This window comes from Dendroctonus ponderosae, unplaced genomic scaffold (assembly GCF_020466585.1).
Source record: "Dendroctonus ponderosae isolate FM_Combo_2020 unplaced genomic scaffold, Dpon_F_20191213v2 Dpon_F_20191213_1, whole genome shotgun sequence".
Taxonomy (NCBI): domain Eukaryota; kingdom Metazoa; phylum Arthropoda; class Insecta; order Coleoptera; family Curculionidae; genus Dendroctonus; species Dendroctonus ponderosae.
The window spans coordinates 45,462,383-45,485,389 of NW_026017110.1; the positions used below are offsets into that span (position 1 = coordinate 45,462,383).

At 37.0% G+C, this 23,007-nt stretch overlaps 2 protein-coding genes and 1 long non-coding RNA gene across 3 annotated transcripts; 2 read left to right on the forward strand and 1 right to left on the reverse strand.

Annotated features, from left to right (window-relative positions):
• Window positions 1-3,008: 3,008 nt before the first annotated feature.
• Window positions 3,009-12,839, forward strand: LOC109533721. Its single transcript, XM_048670806.1, has 5 exons — window positions 3,009-3,603; window positions 4,379-4,477; window positions 4,581-4,682; window positions 12,231-12,455; window positions 12,517-12,839. The coding sequence occupies exons 2-5, from the start codon at window positions 4,394-4,396 to the stop codon at window positions 12,601-12,603; spliced, it is 498 nt and encodes a 165-aa protein (XP_048526763.1). The 5' UTR covers window positions 3,009-3,603; window positions 4,379-4,393; the 3' UTR covers window positions 12,604-12,839.
• A 3,940-nt stretch (window positions 12,840-16,779) lies between these two features.
• Window positions 16,780-18,305, forward strand: LOC125505748. The gene is made up of 2 exons (XR_007282363.1): window positions 16,780-17,599; window positions 17,852-18,305. It is a non-coding gene; the product is annotated as an uncharacterized LOC125505748 (long non-coding RNA).
• Window positions 18,195-19,756, reverse strand: LOC109533722 (procathepsin L). The gene is made up of 5 exons (XM_019899115.2): window positions 19,574-19,756; window positions 19,268-19,397; window positions 18,950-19,152; window positions 18,703-18,886; window positions 18,195-18,617 (listed from the first exon to the last, which is right to left on the reverse strand). Exons 1-5 carry the CDS (start codon window positions 19,652-19,654, stop codon window positions 18,253-18,255), a joined length of 963 nt encoding a protein of 320 aa, XP_019754674.1. The 5' UTR covers window positions 19,655-19,756; the 3' UTR covers window positions 18,195-18,252.
• Between the last annotated feature and the right edge of the window lie 3,251 nt (window positions 19,757-23,007).

Consider the following 23,007-nt stretch of genomic DNA (forward strand, 5'->3'; position numbering starts at 1 on the left):
TGCTTTGGAGTGAAACGCCAAGCAGCCACATCCTTCAAACTTCACGAACAGAAGTTGCAGCCACAAACAGAAGTATCAAAGCTAAGAAAGCCCCTGAGAGCGATGGAATCGCCAACAAATGCTGAAGGGCCTGCTGAGAAAGGGACTGGTAGCTGTAACTAACCGGATTAATGCCATTTTCATTAATGGTCTTTTTCCAAGCATCTGGAAGCACTCAGAAGTCATCATGTTCCCGAAGTCTAAGGAAAACAGCATGCCCAAAACTGCAGGCCTATCAGCCTGGTTATATTGAAGGGTTATACTGGAAAGACTCAAGGAGGACACCAACGAGCTCCACGTGCTTTAGCCAGAAAAGTTTGGATTCCTAGGCACAGCGGAACAAGTATTGGGTCTTTCAGGGGCACTTAGAACATTGCACAGCAACTGACACTTTCCCAGGCACTAAATAAATACGAGCTATATTCCTAACACGTATGTACGATACATATTAAACCAATGGATTACTGAACACCGGTATAAATTGAGCAGGAGTTAATTAACCCAATGCGAGATGCTGCTCGAAAAGAGTGAATAATAGGGTGATTACACAGGCACTTGTTTGGAGTTACAGACACATCTGTTTTTTGTAATTGGACAAACATAAAAATCAATTTATGTTTAAATAAAAAATTTAAAAATTGTACCATTTAAAATTTACAATATGGATCGTTAGGCAATTTATAGATCAAGGTTTTCTAAACTTTCCAACTGCAGAAATTTTAACGGATAACCTACTTTTTTTGAAGGCGTTAAAATTAACGCCTCCAAAAAAGTTTCCCACATTTTTCATGGAGCCCGCATCAGGGCGTATGAAATGCCAAGCAAATGTTTCCACGGAACACTAGTTCATATGCCGCGGAACACAGTTTGGAAACCTTTGCTCTAGAGCTTCTTGGTGGTTGTATCTGTTCGCATCAGCTGGGGCTGCCAGCAATTAGACAGGCAGATTATATTATACACACAAATTAGATTTTGATCAATCGCAGGTACAGATTTGCAAACATTAGAAACAGATTAATTCTGGCGCGCCAAGAACGCCATTGGTGAATCTAAAGGCGCGTTCAGACGTGTAGCCGTATCTCGTAACGTAACTTCGTTTTTACACACACCGGCAAAATTCTGAACAGTTTGACGGCTTTTAGAATCTTCCAGGGAGCCGCTTCTACACTTTGATAGAGTTTTTTAGGTATCTACTCTATTGCTAGGTGAGAGTAAAATGTTTTTTTTAATCCACACAAGGTGGTGTTGTGTCGAAGGCTTGAACTTCGAGGATTCCATTTTTACCGATAAATTTATAGAAAATCGGTTGTTTTTTTCAAGAAATCGGAATTCAAAAAAAGTGGTTTTAATGATAAATCGCGATATTCTAAACAGTTTTGTGGCTTTTAGAAAATCGATAAGGCAATGTTTCTTCCTCTATAGCTCAATTCATGTTGACTGTTCTGTTGAAATTCTCAAGTGCGTATTGCTACGGGAAAATTTCTTACGTCGCATTTTAAGAGCGTTTGCTCATATACTTTGATATATTTCTTTAGGTAATTTATAAGTAAGTGGGTGTGCATTTTTGCATTTTTTTTCATACCTCCGAATGTGATGTTGTTTCCAAGGCCTGGATCTTGAGAAATCTATTTCTGCCAATAAATGGACAAAAATATTGACAGTTTTCCATTGTTTTCCAGAATTGCAAATTCATAAAACATGTGTTTCAGGATGAATCGCGATTATTCTGAACACTTTTCTCGATTTTTCAAAAGTGGTAGCGGTATCATATTTTGCACTTTGATAGGCCAGTTTATGCTCATTTGTTGCTCATTCATTCAGTAGGAACCGAAAATTTATACCGCCCCCGGAACTTATTTAACGTCGAATTTTTCGACGGGTCAATCTTAGACTTAGATATTTTAGTAGTAGATACTCTAAAACTTCGCAATTTTTTTTAATCTACAGAAATTGATGAAAATTTCGAGGTGTGGACCTCGACAAATTCATTGAAAATGAATGGGGATTCATACTTTTCTCTTCGATACCACTTCGTGCTACTTCGTACCAGTGAAGAAAATCGCAAGTGCATATCCCTAATAGACAATTTTCTACATCGAATTTTCCGACGAGGTGCTCCTCGACTTGTGATGTATTTTTTGGAACTTTATAAGTAAGTGGGTGCACATTTTTATAACCACAAAAAGTGGTTTTGTTTTCAAAGGCTCATCTTGAGAAACACATTTATGCCTATAAAATGACAAAAAAGTTGGAGGTTTTTGAAAAAATTAAAAATGAAAAAGAAAAAAAATCTCAAGACGAATCGCGATATTCTGAACAATTTTCTGGATTTTTGAAAAATCTAGGTTTTATAGTATTTTGGCTGATGGAGGACTGAACTGAACTGCTTTTGAACATTCCTGAACAATTTAGTTTAATTTTTTGATGTCCCTAAAAGTTCTAGTTTTCCAAATTTGCATACATTGACATCTCAAGGAAAATGCTCACGAAAATGCAGCCTTTGTCTAACCGTTGAGCAAAATCAATGGCCAACAGCTTCAAAATTTTATTAAAATATTTATTGGTGTGGAGATCTAAGAGGTGAATTTTTACTTCAAGAGTTAATTTTCTTTAACGAAAGTATTAGCGGTTCGAAAAACTCAGGGCAGGTTTCTTGTTTGGAATTGAACGAGTAGGTAATTATATAGCAAAGTTTATATTTTTCGTTGGAATTTCCGTAAGTCATGAAGAGTTTAGTAACGATTGAAAAATGTTCGAATGCTAAGAAGGAATAAAATTGGTTTTATTTCATTAAAATCATATCTGCTGAATTTTGGTATAGACAAGTCAAATCTATTCCTGGGTTTCAGTCATTTATTGTCTCTATTTATTAATCAAAATACGTTTCGGTGTATTTTTCCACCATCAGTTTTTATATATAGCATTGTTGCTGCTTTAAGCCTTGGTCACAGTCAGGAAAGTATATACAATGAAGGTATAGACAAGTTAATGGCAAACTGATAATTTTTGAAGCTTACTGGCGGTTGGTGGCTTTGAAGCGAATAGGACCCACTTTTGTACAATAATACCAGTTTTTAATCTCGGGTTACGATAACAGTTAAATTTTCAAAATGTTTCAAAACAGTTTCAGAACTTCACCGGTCCAATCCCACTAGTCTTCATGCCCTCTTCATTTAAATTACTTTCAGGTTTTGCGGAAACTTTTCTAGACAGACACTAAATAATTCGTCAGAAAGTGGAAAGTATTCTTAATTAGGGTAAGATGCAAATGTGCAATTTCCATTAGTGGGAATCTATTATCATTAGCTGTTATCTATTTCCTAATGATAATATGACTCATCGCTAGCGCTAAACATTCAAATTCAATTAATTTTGCAACTAATATTGCATAGAGTCAATATAACCTCAGAACTTATCAAAGAACAATTCGCAATAAGTTTCCGTAGAAGGAGAAATCCACCGTCGCATAAGCCCAGCACTTCTTGCACCGGTAAACAGTCGAGTGCAGCACCGCGGTACTTACAAAGTGTCCAGTTGTTTAGTGCAAGAGTATTTTTTTCAGTGGTAAGTTTCGTAATTGCATTATCAATTCAGTTGTAGTAATCCAAAATTTAGATTTAAAAATAAAATTTAGAATTATTATCTGATGATGATGAAGACTGATGAATCACTAACCAATGCAATACTTTTACTTTTAGCTTTTTTTGCTTGGTGAACGTGATTTGTCGGTCGCAGTTTTATGTCTAATTTAGGGAACTTTCAATATAAAATATCAATTTTCTATAATAATTTGTAAAATTCCTCTGAACATTTATTTCCTTGTGTTTGCATAAGTCAGCACTTTGCTTTGAAGAAATTTCCCCATTCGCATACGAAGCTCGTAGTAGTAGATAAGGAAACGCCTTTTGTCTGCAAACATCAGTTTTCGCTATTATTTAACATCAAGTTTGAAAATTTTAAGGCAATCATTTAATATGAAAGTGGTTCAGGAAGCAAAATTCCTATCTAGAACATGTCTTGGCACTGCAGCGAAAACGGGGCCGCCCCGACATGCATCAATTGCCGATAATGTTGTCATCGATATGGACAATTTCCAAATTTAATAATTACCAAATTAGTGCATTTTACATGCTTGTTAATAAGTGTTCCAATCGTTTTGGACTAATAAGAACTTCAGACTAATTTCGCAATGTTCTCATGGGGCAATTCTACCGCACCCACAAGTTTATGCAAATGTGCACATGTCCTATTTCTTGTGAATGACTCCGAAACTGGCAGATTATTAAATAATTTCACGCTTCCAGTAACTCTCGAGTATTAACTTTGGATTTCTGATTAGATTTTCAGATTGAAAATGGCGAAATTGCTCGTTCTATTCAGTTTTTGTATGCTGGGAATGGCGGTCGGCATGCCTGCAAACAATGACCAGCTGGATAAGGTGAGTGAAGCCCAACCGACCCTTAAAACGTGCTCGTTTGCGACAAAAGGCGCCCCCAAATCGCCCTAGCTTAGTTCTGCTGATGGTCTTTGAAATGTTATAGAAACGTCGGGACAGTGGCGAATATGTAGCGACCACAAGGTCGGGTCAGAGTTACTTTAAAGAATACGTGGACAACATGACGTACCAACAACGTAACTCAAGTGTAAGTAACTTTGGCGAGAGGAATCAAGACCATGGGCAAAACGAGAGCGCGTGTTGTAAATAAACTGCTGCTTGTCTAGCTTTTGTGCTTTAGAAGTGTGCCTTGGTTCCCGGTCTTCCACTTTCGGCACTTTCTTAGCTTTACTGCCTTTGACCAAATCAGTCACGCCCCTAATGCGCCATTTAATTGCAATCGAAGGTCGACTTTCACATTTCCTTTTTTGGTGCTTTCGTTTCATGCTGTTTCCGATTCAGTAATTCGGGGAAATTGTCATTTTTATTCAACGGTTTTCAGCTAGGTTTTTGAATTGAAGCATACAACAGTCAAGTGTTATGAACGGCATTTTTTTTTAAGTTACAGTCACGTACCTACTTTGCGTCGAGTTCTAAAACGGCGTTTCTATGTAGAGTGTGTTTCAGTCATACATGAGAATTTACAACGGGTACATTCTAAAGGTTTGGAAAATTTAATTTTATTATTTAATCAACTCCACGTGTGTACAGTAAGTCCCAGAATAACTGTCTAAATTGATTTAGAATTCAACGATACGTTTTTTTGGAGAAACGCTCGTAGCATATTTCTAATTTTAAATTAGTTTTTATGGTAAATTTATTACCACAAGGTTCCAGAGGAGCCAAAAATTAATTACAACCATCAACTTGATTTTTTTAAATCTTCTTCTTTTCTTCTTTGTCAACGTTTGTATATCCATTTTTAGTTGTAGGTCTTTTCTAATTGTTCCAAGGTCTGTTCTATTTATTTCAAATGAAAGCATTTAATTTTTATTGCAGTTGTGAATTATCCATTGAATTATAAATGTGTGAAGCAAGCTCAACCAAACTCCAGAATTTAGGGGCTAAAAAAATTTATTAATTTAAATTAAGGGATCGCTTAAAAATGAATCATATCCAAGTAACTAATAGACACATCTGTGTGCGTCAGTTTGCAGTTTTCAGTCTTGTCATTTTGCTTCTGGCGAACAAGCACCAAACAAAGATCCAGTATAGGAAACAATTCTCAAAAAAAAATTGAAGCGGACTTTAACAAAACCCAAAAACAAATATGGCTAACATCAATCTCAACGACTTCGAACCGGACCAAATACACCACACATAAGACAAGTTAAAAAAAAGTTAGCTTCAGGAAGTGAAAATAACAATAAAACGCTTACGAAACCAAAAAATCACCAAGCCAAGATGAAATACTGAAGGAGCTTCTAAAATATGGAGGCCAAAAGCATGCACTAGAACCAACTAAGCTTATACAAAAAACATTTTCGCCATGCCAAGTTTGCTTTTATCTAACTTAGTATAAGAAGAAATCATGAAACAGATTGAGTGATGTCGTATTAATAGCAGAAGACGGGAACGACCTGCAAAGTTTAGCGCTAAAGTTCAAAGAAAGTGGCGAAAAATTGAGCACGCAAATATCACCAGATACAGCAAAAATGATTTTTGATAGATGCTGAGTTTGATGCACTATGATTTTCTATCGGTGTGCATCTCGCGGGCTGTGGAGTATTTTTAAAACTTTTAAAAATTTCAAATGCGTATTGATTGAAATATTCAGAGTCTGGTGCGGAAAATTTGACGATTTTCAATTAAACATGTTGAAATTTTTTAGGGTGCAGAATCTCAATGATCAGGCGAGATCAATAAGGAGAAAACAGTTTCAGTTTTTGGCAATATTCGGGCTATTTTAAATGAATTTTCAAAATCGACTAAGCGAATTTTTCAAAGCTTCTCCTTCCACAAGCTCGTTGGATTTCGTCCAACGAGCTCGAGTGACTACATTTGGTGAAGAATGATTGACCACTGATGCGCGAAAATGTTAGACCCTCTGCCGCCATCGTCAGGCAATTTTTGGCAAATGTTTCAATTTTCGGAAATTTCAATTGAGTCGGTGTCAGCTTGGTTGCTAACAGTTAACGTTTTCGAGTGAACGATATGGAAAATTTTACAGATTCTCGCTTGCACGGAGCACAGTTGATTCGAAGTAAGAAGAAAAGTTAGAGTTAGTGTGATTTTTTTACGGTTTTCTGAAAATTCTGGAATTTCAAAAACCCATGAAGGCAAGTTTTGAAAACAAAGTGAATTTGGATTTTATCTTTAACAGTCTGTGTAAGCGAGTATAATGCCCTATTTCCAGCCCTTCGTCGTGCTAAGATATATTTTTTTACTCGATTGTCATTCGTCATTACCGCTCCGAAATCCTTAAATTCTTAGCCACCTCGAAGTTGAACTCAATAAAGGTTAAATTCTGCCCAATTTGAGGCCTCGGATTCTTTGTAACTACCATATATTGTCTATTTCTATCTATACACCTTGGTCCACCTGATATAAGTGCTCTGTTCATAGGATTTTTTTCTTCTGTTGAGGATTTCTGGTATCTTCACGTCAATAGTGGCATTCTCATAGCATATCTTTATCAGACCGGAGTATCTTGAGTCGAACCGAGCAGTATTCAATTCATTTAGTACTGCCCATTCCTCTACCGAGTCAAATGCCTTTTGATAGGCGACGAACCCAAGGTAGAGAGGGACATAGTACTCCCTAAATTTCTCCATCAGTGTGCACAGAGTCTAAATATTTTCGGTGGTGCCTTTTCTGAATCCCACTTGATCTATGGGTTGGAAGAAAGAACTCTAGCTTTTTACTCAGACGTCATGATCACTGCTAAACAGGGCAATGTCGTCTGCAAAACGTATATGGCTTAAGTAGCTTCCGTCAACGTTAATGCCGTTTAACTCCCAATCCAAGGTCTTGAAAACTCATTCGAAAGCCAAGGTGAAAAGTTTTGGGGATATTCAATCTCCTGGTCTAACTCCTCTGTTCATGAGAATTTTTCGTCACGTGAAAAGTGGCATTCTGGTAGCAGTTTCTTTTTATCAGAGTGGAGTATAGTGAGTCGACACCCGCCTTATCCAATTCATTTAGCACTGCCCGTCCTTCCATCGAGTCAAATGTCTTTTGATGGTCGACGAACCCAAGTTGAAGAAGAAGATCTTATTCCCTAGATTTCTCGGTCAGTATCCGCACAGTCTTCTGCGGGGCCATAGAGCCTTGCGGTTTTCCATGGATCTCAGTACTTCCTCTAGTTCGGATGTGCCGATTTTCGCTATTCCTTCCGATCCCACATCTAGAATTTCTGCTCTGTCATCTCTCTGGTAACCTGTGCCTGGCATTTCCTGTCTGTAGAGCTTTCGATTAAAGATTTGAATGGTGATGACGATCTCCTGCTCTTCATACACTATTGTGCCTTGTTCATTTCTCATTTTTTGTATGGCCTGTTTTTCTCTTCTCTTACTCGATCTAAATTCCTTCATGTTAAGGTTGTCTTCAATTGCATGCTGTGTGAGATGGGTGTTATGGTTTCTTAGAACACTTCTCATCTCTTTCATTACTTATTTGTCAATTGCTCTGTGGTCTGGTGGATCTCTATCATCTCTCTTCGAGTCTTTTGCAGATTGACTGTGGCTGAACTAAGCTTTGATGGCCTACTTTTTTGTAGTTAGCATACTTATTTCACTGAGATTTGGACGTCTTTGTTAATTTTTCCGGGTAGGATGTTAAAATCTAAATCTTTCAGCATCTCTACAGGTTGGTGTTTCTGTTCTATGTAGGAGTGATAGGATAGGAGTATTTATGCATCTTTCCTGTCATGTCACTTCCTTTACTCAAACGACCTAGCGCAGATGGCCTGTCCATTCGGACTTATCCACGTGTACTTTCGTTGTTTGGACTTTTTAAAGAATGTGTTAATACAGAAGATCTCCTTGTTTATGAATACTAATAGTAACTATCCCATGTACATTTCTCTTGCCCAGGCCGTATGAACAATGTTGTCTGGGTCTCCCACTTGTTTCTCTTCAATTTTAGCGTTGAAATAGCTAAGGATCACCGTCCATTTTGCTCGTCCCAAGGTCTTAGTAGTCGAGATTTCTTCGTGGAACTGTTCCACTTCCACTTTTGTGGCGGTTGATGTCGGTGCATATTCTTAGATAATCTTAATGCAGTGTCTTGACTTTAGCTTCAGCTCGATGTAGATAACTCGGTCTGATATTGCTCTGCTGCTGGTGGTTTGCTGTTTAAGTCTATGGTGGACGCGCAGAGCCACTCTCCTCAAATGATGATGGTCGGTTGAGTTCCTTTGGATAATTTGATGTCCCGACTTTAGTACCGTAGATGTCTACCCTGGCATACTTGTCTTACACAGTCTTATGATGTGTCATCTAATGTTTTCGAGTTTTTTCTAGGTCCTCCAGAAGTTCTTCTAGTCGCACAGTGCGGATGTTGTTTGTTGCAACCAGTAAGGTCTTCTATTTTTCTTTCATTTCGAATCGATGAATTTAATATCAAACTTTTGTCTTCCCAGAATTTATGGGGCAAACTGTTGCCGCATGGAAAAAATGTTTCAGAGCAGGATTGCAAACATCTTGCTCTTCCCGCCTGTGGTTAATAGTTATAAGTTTATAGAAAATCATATTTACTTTTGAAGCTGAACACGCTCCTGTCGAGAAGAGAAATAGGACATTGCAATTTTAAAAACGCAAATTTTAAAATAGAAATTGTGGGCAGATTGACATTTTTGTAGGAACCATTTATATAAAAGTAGGACGTGACTCGTGACCGCCTAAGTAAATTATACCTTTGTTTACCCCCAAGTCTCCCAGTGTCGCTTGGGAAGTATCGATAATTACGCTCACAACTGTATCTGCCAATAATTTGAACAAAATGCACATATTGTCAAAAGCGTAAAAAATTGCAGTTCGTTAGCTATATAGATTTTAGATTTATAAAACACAGTTAGTTTAACCTGTGATGGAATTTTCAGAGTAGAGTTCCAGATTGCAGCTCATGCTCATGAAAAAAAAGTTAATTTTTGTGCAGCAAATTAGTATACAGAACGTAAATGAATACCATAAATGCTAGCAAACATTGAATTACCTCTTAAATCTTAGCAGCAACCTTGCTTATTAGAAAGTAATACAATAAGAAACGTTTGCCTTTGCCCAAGCCGCGTATTTAGCAGCCAGTTGATGCAATCGCTTCTGTTCGCAATTGTAACATGAACCAGGAAAATATTTCAATTCCTATTAAAAATTTGCTGAATAAGACTGATTTTTCAACATGAGAGCAATTTTTCAACACGAACACTGACTATGAGGTGATCCAGATTTTGACCCAGGTAGAAATTGGATGAATATAAATCCCAAAAAAAAAGTCGAGCGGTTATAAAGACGTTTTTTCAATGTGAAAGGACGTGGGAGAATCAACCCATACGTTAACCATATAAACTTGCAGATTTGTATTTAAAGCGCACATAAAATTGTGTTTGTTTGTTATGTTAATGCCAGTCATAATTTGAGTTAAAAAAGGAACTTCGGCAAATCCTCAAATTAAAGTTTTTGTCTTTTGAACACGCCTTGTATAAGTGACTGTTATGTCAATGAACTTTCACTTACCAACGATTTCATTGAATGTACAGGGTGTCCCAACAGTAGAGTCAAGTAAGTTTAAGCTTAACTGCTGTTATTTGTTTCAACATTTTCAGATCCCGATTGTAAAGGTACTAAACGCGCATATTTAGAAAATATTTACAATTAAACAGAGTGCGTCCGAAAAGTTTGCGAAAAAAAACTACTTTTTTTAATTCATATTATGTTTGAATTCTAATATAAACTTAAAATTAATTTTTTTAAACAAAGTATGATCGAAAATTGGATGGTTTTTCCGATATTCGGCCTTAACGACGGAAATTCACGTTCTCATGGCTTTTTGAAACAAAACTTTGGAATTTGGTAGGCGAGAGGACATATTAAAATTTTGCTAGATCATAATTTGTGTTTGAAAATACAGGAAGGTCATAAATTCAGTATCTTTTCAAACCGAAAAATCTTACTTTGCCAAAAGACACATGTTGAATGTTGTCAGTGCGTTTGTTAATTAAGTTAAATAGTTTGTATACCCAATTTTTGCGCACAAGTAAAGCAAATGAACAGTAAAGATAATTGCTTCTTTATGATCATCGCTTCCGATCGAAAAGTGGCACATTTAGATTCATTGGAATAAAATTATATTGATTATCACTGCTCTGTAGTTGAAAAGCCAAATATTTACAAACCAAATGCTTGTGCAGTTTTTACACCTGACAAATTTTCCAAGTTTTTTGTGTCAAGACGACGCAGAAAATTTTTATTTATCAACACCCTAAAATTGCGAAATTTCGGCTTTTTAGGTCTTTAAGCTGAATAACTAAAAACTATACAGTTTTCGTTGATATATGAAATTACAAAAAGAAATTTCAATTTACGTAGGACTTAAGACTAATTATAGTTCCATTAAAAAAATTATGTTCCATTAAAAAAATAGCTGTGTACCTAATTGGAAATATTCTAATAATAACATACGCATTTAGTACTCTTACAAATCAAAATCAATTCCTGGGTTTCAGTCATTTATTGTCTCTATTTATCAATTAAAATACGTTTCGGTGTTTTCCACCATCATCAGTTTTTCTAAAAAAACAGATAGTTAAAAAAAAATTTCAATAATTTAAAAAACAATCATAGTTCGTCACAGCTTCATCATATCTTGTTCTTGTTTTTTAAGTAATGAAAAATTTTATTTTTTTAACTATCTACAGAATATTTCCTGATTAGTTGACACCCCTAGATCGTTTTCTCGACGAAAAATTGTGAAAGTGACCAACACAAAAGTTGTTTTTTTCCTCAATTTTTTTAAATTCCGAATTTAAAATCAAAATGTAAAACATGAAAATGTAAAAATTTGACATAAGGTATTTTTTTATGTCAAACATCCTATATGTTTTTAGATATACCAATATGACTTTTTTCCTAAATTCAAAAATATGTATTTCTATATTGGTATTAGCCGTTTTTCCTATATTACGTTTTAAAAATTATAAATAGTAAACAATAAGATTCGAAAAGGTGCTCCCTCCATCCCATACCGTTCACCCGGTAGCACTTTTTTTAAATGAAAATGTTGATATCCCAATGGCCTCCAAATATCTCTACCTAACGCCTCTTGATTCTTCTCTAATCGATACAATTAACGATATTAATATTAATCTTAACCAATATATTCAAAATGTTATAGATAAGTTTGAAGTATATTATAGAGCATGTCTTAAGCAGCTCTTAACGGAGGTCATATACCAAATCAGTGATTTTAATGATTTTGTTTTTATTTATTTATCTGTTTTGAAATTTATAGTGGCAATAAATTCCGATATGTTTTCTTTTGATAGTTTTCTTTCGTTTCAGGCTGCTTTACATTGTTGCTATTTCGATTTTTTAAAGCATAATACAGAAGAAACGGCTCATAGAAATCTAGGCAATATATATATATATATAGAAATCTAGGCAATATATATATGTATATATATATATATTTCTGTAATCGGCAGAAAAATTTCAATCGACCTGTCCATAAATATATAGGGTGTTACATTCAAAACAAATACTTGATCCTGGCACTTTCCCTGAAAGGTGTAGAACTATCAGCAGTTTTCAAATTGTTTCAGGCTACCGTAAATGACGTGGCCATCAACACAGTTTCGGAAGATCGAAAAGGCGAAACTGGTCAGCATCAGTTCAACCAGTTGGTGCCAAGTACCGTGGAAATATCTGGAATTTCCACTGGCGTAAATCCGGCGCCTGCTAATCCTGCAACTCCCCAGGACAATGGCGGTTTCCGGCCGCAAAGAGCCGGCTCAATGTTCGCTAGAATTATAGACGACATCTTCCAGGTAGATTAGCTGAAAATACGCTCTATGCTCGTGCCAGAACAATCAGTGATTCAATTTTTAGATTCCCATAACTGTGCTACAAAATGTGGCGCGACTCATTACTAATCCCTTTGCCCAAGCTAGAAAAGAAGCTGCCCAAGCCGCCTAATAATCCAGAAGCTGAAAGTAAAAATGGTGAATATGAATTCGGACTAACGCGAGTCTATAAATTATAGACGAAGTTGTGGAATATTTGACGAACGTTGTATATACATAGTGCCTGTTTAAACTTTAGCATTTATTACGTGTAGGTTCTTAGATTTAGGCTCTGATTCTACCCGAATCAAGTTAAGTTGTTTTTATGTGCGTCAAGGGCTGTTGTTGAAAATAAATCCTATTTTCATATATGTAATTATTATTAAAAGCAGAACAAAAATCGATGGTCTTACATTAAGGAGAACTACAGTGTGTCCCATTTTCGACACTTTTATCAGGTATTTCCGTAACAGTTAGTGTTTACAAAAAGGTAGTATACAGGGTGTATTATAGAGTACGAGAAAAATATTGAATTTTTTTTTCGATAATTTCCAGAAGATACTAACAGCTAAAAATCAAATTTCAACTTTGTTATTAAGCGCTGTTTTGAAATTGTTCTATATATAATTGGTAGCATATTGGGATACTTAAGCATTTAAAAAGAAAAATTACGAGCTTTGCTTCAAGTTACGAAAATTTTTTTTATTAAAAAGGTTCTCTTCTACTATTCTTTAATGAAAAGTCAAAGCGGCAATGATGTTTTTTTGTCATTAACAGATAGTTACATGTAGACAGCCTTTGTCAACAATAACAATAATTTGTTAAACTGCGACTTACTTTGAAGCTGCTTTCACGAATTTGCCGATATGGGTTTAGTTCTCGGGAAATGCAACAATAAAATAGCAGAAGCTCTAAGAACTCACGCCAACAAAGGGCAAGGAGAGTGGTTCCAGAAAGATAGTGGACGGTAGATGTTCGGGTTCCAGACGCACCGGAACAAGTATTGGACATAATTGCAGCAGAGCCTTCCAGAGGTACTCAGAGCACAATAACTGACACTTTCGCAAGCACCAATTTTGCAATTCCTACCACGTATGTAAGACACAGCACAAGGACGGATTATACCATTCGATTACTGAACACTGGTACAAACTGAGCAGGAGTTAATTATCCAAATACGAGATAACAGCGGATAATGATGAGACTACAGAAGCACTAACTTGTTTCGACTTCATGACTCAAATGTATTTTTATTTGTAAACATAAATTTGAGATTATAAGTATATTTCGACGAACATGAAATTTAGAAGTACCTTCCACTGTTAACGAATCCTGTTGAATTTACCGTTTATCCTTGTCTATTTTATTGTCACTTTCTTTATAATCCATGGTTACCGGAGTTTTCAATAATTACGAAGCGACAGGTATTTCCGTAATGTTAATTAGGCAGATTACCTTGAAAAACATTGCTGCCGTTTGATGATATAGTTTTTGCAAATTTCTCAGAATTTAATAGCAATTAATTTTTTTACAATTTTTTTGTACTCCTAAAACGTCGCCAGACCACACCTCCAGAGGAATGACGCCAATTTTGAATCACCCTGGATAAAATGCTTAAAGCTAAAACTGACCAAGTCTAAAATATAAATTTTTGGTAATGTGTTTTTAAACCAAGTCAGAAATGATATCAGAATCCTTCTGGAAACTTGGGTCATTCGAAACATATCGTAAGGGTTAATTTTCGTAAAAGAATATACTCGATATAAAGTCAAGCAATTTAATGAACGCCTTGCACAATATCCATCAAATCAATCCACCAACGATCACTGATTTCCCAATCATTCCTGGACAATGTCCAGTCATTGCCCGGTAGTATTGTCGCGCCATCTAATATCCAAGCTATGAAATAGCGCCGGTGTTGCCACTCCCGTTCTAATCGCGCTTTCCATTGTTGCCGTCCCGCCGTGGTTCCTCCCATTTCCGAGGTTGCTTACAATATTTTAGTGCACCTGTTTGTGTGGCCTTGAGGGACCTATATTTTCTTTGTTAAAATAGAAAAATATTTCACGCAAAAGTTCCTTTATAATGTCGATAATAATCTGCCATTTTCAGAATAAGTATACGGGGTTAGGTAAAAACTTATTGAACCAAAACCTCTCTTTTTAGAGACTACACTATATTTTAATACAGAAATGTAAAATTTTGATAACATAATAAATGTTTTCAATAATATAACAGACCATAAATAATACTTATTTCCTATGCTTCTTCTCCTTCTTCGTGTAAAAAAGACAAGTCCTGTCGATTCTGTCATCAGTCTTCCAGCTTATGTACAAAGGAATTGATATGTTTCATTGCTCGTTCTGGTAGCTATGCTGCCATCCATCTTCTCATATGACAAGTTTCGACAGAGTAGTACAACTCGGTTATTTTATTTTAATTTTACGTAAATTGAGTTATTAAAAAAATATTTTGTTCAAAATGCAATTTTTTTTAAAGTACCTTTAAAAACCACTTAAAAAATTTGAAAAGCAGAAATTTAGGGACAATAAATTGTCTACCGTTTTATTTTTAAATCTACCGTTTTTTTCCTATCTATTCTACCGTTTTCGCAGTTCTTCGTCTGACAACGCTGAGTTCAGACGAGAGGCTAATTTCCCGACCCCATACCTCCCACCACGAAGTCTGAAGTTACATTTAGAAATGTTTTCCGGGCTTTGAAGCCGTGGTCTATGGGAATTTCTTCCTGACGTTTCGTCCACAACTGCGGTGGACATTATCAAAGGCGATCAAACATTTTCGCATAGAGATATTCGTTAGATGACTTCAACAGTTGTTAATGCAGCTTTATTATTTTCACTTGTAAATCCAGAGGGAAGGAAATCGTTGCAGTTTCAGTCAGGTTTCGACCGTTCCTAATTTTGCCCCTGATTTTAATTTACTCATCTATGAAACCTTTGCAGGTGCCCATCAAGTTTTTTTTATAATTTTAGATAGTTTGATATGTTCTCCGGAAATGCTTAATTTATTTTTAAAGTGGTTCATTATTTTTGGTGCGTGAAGTGCCTTGTGACGTTATTTCTTATTATTCTTTACTAACCTATCAAAAGAACTTTATCTTTTTCAAAATTTACCTTTGTTGGTATTAGTGGAAATGGTGTCGGGGTAGTAAGATCAACCCGACACATCAGAAGCTTGGAAAACACCATTTTATGTTTAAAGAAAACCAGATATTTTTCCTTTGCGGAGCAAAGCCAATAACTATAAATCGCCGAAATAAAACAATTTGTCATTGGGTCCGAAATTAGAGAATTCAGTCAACAAAGGAACACTGATAACCATAGAGATAAACACGTGCAACAAACGATAGCAACACGAAAAAAAAGGAAGCAAATCTGCGATGATGCTGATGAAGTATTTAATTCCGTGGAAAGACGGAAGGAAAATGAAATTAGAAGACCTAGTGAGAAACCCAATAAAAATGGATCCGGAAAGAAAGGAACCGAAATAGATAAAACGGGCGGAGATAGGAAACAGGCAAATATGGAACATTTGCTATCACACATTTTTACGTCGCTAATTTTGCCAAGTATTTCGATCTTATGCTAATTGGATACTGTTTCCTGCAATCCGCTTTATGTTATCTGTCCAGGGTGTAAAATTTCTGCTTCTACTTCTAATAGCTTGGAATCGTGGTCATCATTCTATAAAATGACGACAAACCAACACTTCCTGCAAAAGCAGGACGGCGCTTCAAGAATGCTGGAAACGCAAAAATCAAGCACTATCTGACTGGTCGGATTCGTGCCCCCTTGCTCTGGTCGGTGATCCAGCCATATTTGCACCGGCCAGAAAAGGGGGCGTGGCCTAGGCTATCTACTGACTTTTTGAAGATAATTTATTTCAGCTAAATTTTACACAATTTCTTACTGCTAGCTTATCTACGAGTACTTAAATCTAACATCTTTTAGAGTGGTTTACCCTCTATTTATAATTAACATTACCGACTTAACCTACCATAAATCTACCTTAACCTAACATGGCACATTACCCCTAAGTCTAGACCTAAATCTAATACAGCTTCTCTTGCTACCTAAACTAACTTACAGCTAGTCCTGTTCCTATACGGACTCCATGTCGGCTAACTAAACTGTTTTAACTTAAATCTAGTCCAGGTCCTCTAGGGAGTCCATGGCGGATACTTAAGAAGTAACAATAATAAAACTAACATAATAAATATACAGTTTGCCCTCTACCTTATTCCTAGCCTAAGACTACTGCATCTTCTCTTGCTTCCTAAATCTAACCTGAAACTAGCCCATAGTCCTCGATGTGGTGCTGGAACTGGTCATTGCATGTAGTCCACGTCTTATTCTTAGTGTCCGCAAGGAGAGGTCTGCGGTCACTGTGAAATTTGTTAGTGCAAGAAACCCCGACTGTGGTATTCTTGCTTTGCCGGGCATTATCCAGGAACTTTGTTTTTAAGTTCCGGAAATGCTCCAGCAGGTGTGCTGTATTCAGGTCTCTTCGCAGGGTGGTATTTCTGACAAAGTACGGGGCCTTGGCTGCTATCCTCAATATCTTGTTTTTAATTACCGCCATCTTCTTCTTTTGCGTGATGCAGGCCGTGGACCATGCAGTTGATCCATAGGTCCGCACCGGACGGATTAGCTGTTTGTAAGCTCTAACCTTTGTTCTCAGATCGAGCTTACCTGTCAGCAGAGGATAGTAGGCCTGGAGCAAGTATCTTGCCTTCGCTGCTGTGGCTGTCATCTGGTCGTGCCATACCAGTCGCTTGTCGTAGATAGCCTAAGATAGGTTACCTTGGACCTCCAGGGCAGCCGCTGTCCTGCAAGCTCTAGTATGGCTGGCGACGTCTTGGAGCCCCTGGTGAAGAAAATGGCTTGCGTTTTCTACGAGTTAAACTTTATTTTCCAGTTCCTGCTCCATTGCCGGACCTGGCCCAGATGTCTTTGGAGTCTAGTCATGTTAGGGCCTTTCCCTGCGGCGGTGAGTGCTACATTGTCTGCATTTATATAGCACTCTGTATTGGCGTTGGTTGGAAAGTCTGCCATGTATATGTTGAAGAGAGTAGGGCCCAGCACTGATCTTTGCGGTACTCCTGACAGGTAAGTTAACATGACACATGAGTGCAAATCTCGTAGTATTTGCCTCACTTCTGATGTTCCATCCTTTGTCGATTATGTTGCCTATTTTGGCGTAGAAATGTCCGAAAAATGTATCTTTCAAAATGTATCTTTCAAAATGTATCTTTTACAAAATGTACACCAACATCGAATTTGCGTATATACTATTAGTTGTGGGGGACTGCCACAGTATCGTAGCAGAAGCTGTAAGAACTTACTCCAGCAAAATTCTAGAGACACTGGACGATTGGCTTCAGGAATTGAGGCAGATAGTGGACGACCAAGAAGTGTTCAAGTCCCAGAGATAGAGAAACCGATTATTTGAAATAATGTCATGGGTGCTTTCCAGGATAACTGGGATTATTGCGCATGAAATGACAATTTCCCAAGCAACTTTTCACGGATAGTTACAGAGGAATAGCTTCATCCTTAATACTTCAAAAACTGAACTGTTTAACTATTTTTCCTGTACTTCTTAAGGACCATCAGCGGAATGACGCCAATTTCACCCTGTATTTGCGGTATACAATATCACATTAGTATGTGTATTTTAGGCATTTTAATAAAACAATCTATATATTAATATGTAATTATCTAATCAGATGGAATACACTTTAAAAGACAGCGATGAATCTTTAAACGATTGGGTAGGAATCATCCTCAGCAATACCACACTCGTTTTGTCCACGAAGAAGCTTCAGGTAGCCGGACTCACCCCAATCTGCAGCCCAGGAGTTCTTAACTAACCAGTAGTTGACTCCATTTTCAGATCCGTATCCTACCACCAAGACACCATGGTTCAGATCGTCACTGCTGCACAATCGGCTTGAAAATACTCCAGAAGCGTAGGAATCAATGTAGTTGGCGTCCATTGCAACAGAAATGGGTCCAATAGTAGCAGTAGCTTCTAACAGAGCTTCTTCATCACCGTACCAGTAAACGTAGTCGTTGATCTTCGTTACAACTTTGGAAGCATCGAATTTGCAGGTGCCATCTCGTGCTGATTAACAAAATAAATTAAATTAAGTTTCTTTGATGCACGAATATTTTGCTGGTATTAAGTTAACTGTTTTCCATAAACTTACCTTTGTATGGGTAGCTGGCTTCAGCTTCCAAGCCTGTTTCTTGAATGTAGGGGAAGGTTTCTTCCAGGTATCCGCCATCGCATCCAAAGTTCACTGTACCATAAGTGCAGTCTACCAGTTGCTGTTCTGAAAGGGATACAAGCTTTCCAGTTGATTTGAACAAGGCACCTTCAACGGATCCAGTCTGAAAAATGTGAAAACTTGTTGATCAACTAGACCATTTCAAATAATATGTAGATAAACGCACCAGAGAAAATGCCCAGCATGAACCACAGTCTCCTTGATTTTTCACTCCAGTTACGTATCCTTCAGTTCTCCAGTCAACCGAAGCAGGAACTGAAACTCCGGTTTTCACGTATGGAATACCTTTACCAAGTTTGGCTGGTTTAGGATGGAGGCCAAGGTAAGCCTTGAATTCGTCGTGAGTCCAGTCACTGAACTTGTTTACTCCTGTCAATAAAGCCAAGCGTTTTATTTTACTCTCATAAGGCTCACAATCAAAAGCAGATTACTTCGTAAGCCAGATACACCAATTGGTTACATAATTAAACATTTTATCACATACCTTTCTTGTAGGTTTCTAGTCCTTGTTCAAAACGGCTGTTGTGCTCCTCAATCTCCAAAAGTTTAGCTTGGAAAATGCCGTACCTGGTGGTTTCTTCGACGGGAGTCTTATATGTTTTGTTGTGTTTCAGCTGCAAGCAATCGCGAATTAGCATAATTAATTTATAAGCTATTTTTAAAAAATTACAACAATCCGCAGCTTAGTTCACTATAAATGCGGAATAAGTGTCCGTTTTATATTGAAATATACGAAACAGGGCTTTACGTAAACACTAGTAGTCTTTGAATTTGAGTGTAAAGTTCATACCTTGAATGCTTGGAACGCATCTTGCTCCAAGGAAGCTGCCACAGCAGCTACCAATAAGCTACCCAAAATAAAGAATTTCATTGTTATTTCTCGGTTGGTCGAAGAACACTGCCCTACAATTAAAAACTGCCCCGATTTTATACTAAAGTTATCAGATTTGAAGGCACTTGAGACCAGCAGCCGTTGAATTTTTTATCGTTTTCCAGATTTACGTGCCATTTATTAGGCACAATGAGATTTTCGTTTAGTCACATCTCTTTTGACGACATACATTTTCAAGTGCGTCTCAAGTTGCTTATCACTTGTCTACTTGGGAATTTTTATTGATAAAACATCAAGCAATTCTAACAATTTATGGCGAATAACATTTATCAAAGATTGTTTTCTGTAAGTATTTCCATGTGGGAATCTGAAGATTTTTAAGTGAGTTTATTGCGAAGTTATTCCTGGTCCTCAAAACTAACCTCGATCGGTCAAAAGGAACAGGATTTCTGTGCAGATGACTTATTTGCCTATTGGGGTGTAAATGAACTGGCAAAACTACTGACACTCAAATAATCTGAGAATCTCCTGACCATAAAAAAGATTTTAAATTTTACATCCTACATTTCCTTTAAGAGCAAATGTGCTACCAAACAAAACTAACGGATCTGTTCACTTGAAAACTCGGACCCTTTGTTCGAAATTATAACATTGAATGTATTATGAAGTTATTCAAAAAGCCAGTATCTACCTATCAAAACTCCTAAAAATTGACAACATCGACATAGTATGTACTATACAGGGTGTCCCACCGGGAACCGCCGCGATCGATATCTACCAAATTGTAATTAGGAGAAATTTGAAAATTGGACAGTGAGCCAAGGTCATTGGGTGCAAGCGGCACAAAATATTTTCAATATGGTCACACTTTCGTTTACACCGGAAGTAGGTATCAACTTGCTTATTTTAAATAGAATACCCCACGTATAATTACATTTTTGAATTCTACTCCAAATTCTAAATATTTTTCGCAGTATCCTGTAGTCTGTAGCAAGTCAGTTGCAGCCGCTCGAATAATTATTCATTTTCCCTATAAGGGAATTTGTCATACTTAGTTTCAGCAGCATTTATTGTTGAAAAAGACTTGCTTTAATGGAGTTTCGAAAACATTTTGAAAACTATTAGTACAAAGTTTTAAAAAAATAAGTTTCAAAATACGGCCGTTGAGAAAACCGCCCAAAATCAATTTTTTCAAATGGAAACCCCCATTTTCGATAATTTTGTCATATTCAGTATTAAAAATAAGTGTAAGTTTGTGTAACGATGTCTATTCCAAAGGTGTTTAGTTTTCGAAATATTGCCAAATTAATGTTTTCATTTGGCTATTTTGCAGCATCGTCTTTTAGTTTAGTAGTTTAGTACAACAAAGTGCCAAACGAATGGTGACAGCTGTCATAGCTGCCATAATTAATAATCATGTCAGGCTTCTTCAATTATACAAACGAAGATTATTTAAACTTATCGGATGTGGTCCAGCAGGTCCTTTATACATGTAGATTTTGCTGGACCGTGTTTGTTATAGGATGGTGAATAGCGAAACCGGACATTAGTCAAATCCTATATTTGTGCCTTTGTTTGTTTTTCAACAAAGGCGGTACATTTCGAGTTGGTCAGTGACCTATCAACTCATGCGTTTTTGAATTCACTTAAACGTTTTGTCTCTCGAAGGGGTTTGCCTTCAGACGTTTATTCTGATAACTCTAGAAAGTTTGTGGGCGCTTCTAGGAAATTGCATGAGTCTTATCGCATTCTTCTTCTTGTTGTTGTGCCTTGTGCTTAGCCGCACGTTGGCGATTGTCTGTACTCTTCATACAATGTGGCTGCATCGCTGAAGTTGCACCAGTCCCGTATGTTTCTTAGTCAGGAGTGTTGCTTTCTTCCTGGGCCTCGACGTCCCTCTATTTTTCCTTGTAGAATTAGTTTAGGAATGTAATATTTGCGTTCTCTAAGGATATAGCCGAGGTAGGAAACTTTTCTTTCTTTAACAATGTTAAGTATTTCTCGTTCGCAGCCTGCTGTTCTCAAAATTTCTTCATTTGTGGCATGTGCGGTCCATGGCAAGAGTCTCGGAAGAGTCCACATTTCAAACGCCTCGATGCGGTTCAGGGTTCTAGCTTTGAGAGACCACGTTTCTGCGCCGTATAGTAAGATGGGCCATATGTAACACGTACCCGTAGTCTAAGTGCTTTCGGGAGACTGCGAGCTAATAGGAAGTTTTTCAGTTTGCAAAATGTTATTTTTGCACAATTTGTTCTAAGTTTAACTTCTTTATCGCATTCCCATCGTTCGTTGATCTTGGCACCCAAATATTTTTTAAGTCGTGATACTCGCTCTATAATATTTCCATCAACCGTCAATGCGGTGTTGATTAGAGGCTGGCGACCTATTACCATAAGTTTGGTCTTGGTAGCGTTGATTTTAAGACCATAACGTTTACCCCATGACCTCTATCCTATCCATTATTTGCTGGAGATCCTCTAAAGTTGGGGCTAGAATTGCCGTATCATCTGCATATCGTATATTGTTAATTGGAATTCCGTTAATCTTAATTCCTCTATTTTCTCCTTCCAGGGCCATTTGAAAGACCTTTTCAACGTATATATTAAAAAGTATTGGTGACAATATACAGCCCTGGCGGACTCCTTTACATACATTGAAGGTATCTGTGTATAGGTTTCTGTTAACTCTTATCTCCGCGKTTTGGTTCCAATATAGTTCCTGTATGATTGTGATGTCTTTGGCGTCTATTCCTATCTAGAGCAGTCTATTTAGGAAAATATCGTGTCTAACGCTGTCGAAAGCTTTCGTATAATCTATGAAGCATTCATAGACATCTAGACAACCCCTTGATAAAGCCAAACTGTGTCTCTCCGCTCCTTTCTTCAAATTTCGAGTATATTCGACCATGTATGACTCGAAGAAAAACTTTTAGAGCATGACTCATGAGGCTTATAAGTTCACAGTCACTTCAATCTTTTGGAGATGTCTTTTTGGGAATTGTTACAAAAGTTGATTTTAACCAGTCGGTTGGAATTTTACCCGAATCGTATAATAGGTTGAACAGATATGTGAGATGTTTTGGGTCAAATATTTTAACAACTTCTGCATGCACGTTGTCATGACCGGGACGTTCGGTTTTTCATTGCTTTCAGAGCATGCTGAACTTCACACTCCGGGCCCGACCATTCTTCCCCATTGATAGGTTGCCTAGCTTCTCTTTGGTCTTCAAATAGTAATTGTGCATAGCTTTTCCATGTGCTGCATAGATCTACCGGGTCTAAGATCAATTTTCCATTATGTTTTAAGGAAGGTATTGGTGCTTTTTTTGTGGTGTCAGTTATTTGTTTGATTTTTCTATGAAAATTTACATTCATTCAGAGCATCCATGCGTG